The 1,998-nt window shown below is 62.1% G+C and overlaps 1 protein-coding gene across 1 annotated transcript in view; it reads right to left on the bottom strand.

The window, feature by feature from the left end:
• VGLL2 (vestigial like family member 2) overlaps positions 1–1,992 on the bottom strand; it is an 8,014-nt gene extending 6,022 nt beyond the window's left edge. The window contains 2 exon segments of the mRNA XM_017739411.1: positions 573–718; positions 1,589–1,992. Coding sequence (XP_017594900.1) covers positions 573–718; positions 1,589–1,822 — 380 coding nt within the window. The 5' untranslated portion in view covers positions 1,823–1,992.
• Between the last annotated feature and the right edge of the window lie 6 nt (positions 1,993–1,998).

Raw genomic sequence — 1,998 nt, 5'->3', positions numbered from 1 at the left:
CGCTCGGTCCCCGGCTCCGAAAATCTGGTGCAAAAGAGTGCCCTGTAACCCACTGCGGCGAGGGAGAAGGAAAGAGGGGGGGAAAAGACTGGCAGTCTTAGACACATTTCATGTCAAAACTCATCATTTCCCTGGACAGCAAGAAGCTCCAGGTATTTACTACAAGGCTAATCTCCTTTTATTGGACTCCGCCGAGTGGGAAAACGGCGGGCGTTGAAGTTTGTCGGATGTTTCCCGTCTTCATGCGCAATAGCGTGTCTGCAACTGCTGGGAGTTTCTTAGCAATAAGCGCTGGGACGCGGAGCCCGGGCTTGGCCGCTGCGGACAGAGCCTTGGGGCGGCCGGCGGGGGAAGAACCGAGGGGACGGGGCAGAGTCTTGGGCCGAGACGCGCGATATATTTAAAAATGTCACTCGTCGCGAAGACCGCCTTTCCGCTTGGCTCCCTGTTCGGCCATTGAGGTAATGATCATCCCCCTTAATAATGTCATAAGCCGTGTGCCAGGGGCTGAAGGGGTGGTGGGAGGGAAGGCAAGGTGGGGGAAGACATCATCTGCTATTTGTGACGGGTACTGGGCCCCGCTGCCGGGCGCCGGAGGCAGCACAGGGACCGCCACGCCGCTGGCCCCGGCCCGGCGCTGCACCCGCCTGGGGCACTGGGCGCTGTTCTCCATATCCATCCCCTTTTTCGTTATGCTGGGGGAGGAAGGAATTAATTTCTGGAAGGGGTAAGGGCGAGGGAAAAACTGGGAACGCAGAGGGGTAAAAGGAAAGCGGTGTGCAGCAGGTGCAGCCCGGGGAGCCGAGCCTGACCCACGCGGGACGGTGCCCGTCCCGGCGCCAGCAGATCCCCGCACACCACGGGCCGTGCGTGCCCGAAACATCCCCGCGGCAGAGGGATCATCTTATTGAAAACTCGGGATTAGTTGACACCCGCGACCACCCGGGCGGAGCTACGCGCAGTGAGGCGGCGAGACGTGGCTCCTGTCCACGAAGCACCCGAGGGTCTCGCAGGGGACGGCCGCCGCTGGCAGCCGGGAGGGCTGGGGGACGGGACGGGCCGGGGTCCCGCCGCCGCCGAGAGCGCCCCGGCAGAGGGGAGCATCCTGTAGCCCCTTGTTCCCCTTCACGGCAGCGGCTTCCTCTTCTTCGTCAAACCGGGGAAACCGCTCAACCTCCCGTCTCTCTCGCCACCCCCACTTCCAGAGCGTAACTCCGGAGCAGCCGTCCGAGGCGGCTGTAAAATCTCTGCACGAAGCGGCTTCCGCGGCAGCGGCCGGGATGCCGGAGCGCAGGGGTGAGCGATGCCCCGGGAAGCCCGGCCTCGCAGCTCCCGGCGGTCCCCACACACGGTGGACATCGCTACCCCGACCCGCCGCGCCCAGAGGGAGCCCGTCCCGGTAAAGAAAACAAACAAGCAAACATTTTAAAACAAACAAACAAACAAGCAAACAAACACCCTAAAAATCCTTCTGAGGGTTAAAATCGCACCCTCTCTCCCAAGGCATCCCGTAGCCGGTCGTTTGCCGCCGGGGTACGTACCCTGCCGAGCCCCGCGCCAAGGTGGGATGCGGTTGTGCTCCGCTCACCATCGCAGGCTCACAGATCTCCCCCCCTCCCGCCCCCCCTTTCCCCTCCCCTTCTCCTTTTCCCTTTTTCCCTTTGGTGAGGCCCCAGACGGCCATCCTCCAGACGATACCCCTCCCACCTTCTGCCTCTTCCCCGCTGTCCCCTACACGTACCTGGTGGTAGGGGCTGTAGGCTGCTGCGAAGTAGGGCTGGGGAGGACCGTAGACTTGGTACATAACATCCAAACAGCTCATGGCTAGCCGCGGCCGAGAAGTAATTTTTTTCTCAACTCGTGTTCTGCAAAGTGGACTAATGCTTCGCGGGAGGGAGGTTCCTGGGGGTTAAGAGGCACCACGCACTGGTGGGAGGAGTGAGGGGGGATGAGGCCGCTCTGGGCTATGCTGACACCCCCTCCCTGTCTTCTTTCCCT

This window comes from Corvus brachyrhynchos, unplaced genomic scaffold, assembly GCF_000691975.1.
Source record: "Corvus brachyrhynchos isolate BGI_N302 unplaced genomic scaffold, ASM69197v1 scaffold14, whole genome shotgun sequence".
Classification (NCBI taxonomy): domain Eukaryota; kingdom Metazoa; phylum Chordata; class Aves; order Passeriformes; family Corvidae; genus Corvus; species Corvus brachyrhynchos.
The sequence above is the reverse complement of the archived record's forward strand: the minus strand, read 5'-3'. Positions and strand labels throughout refer to the sequence as shown.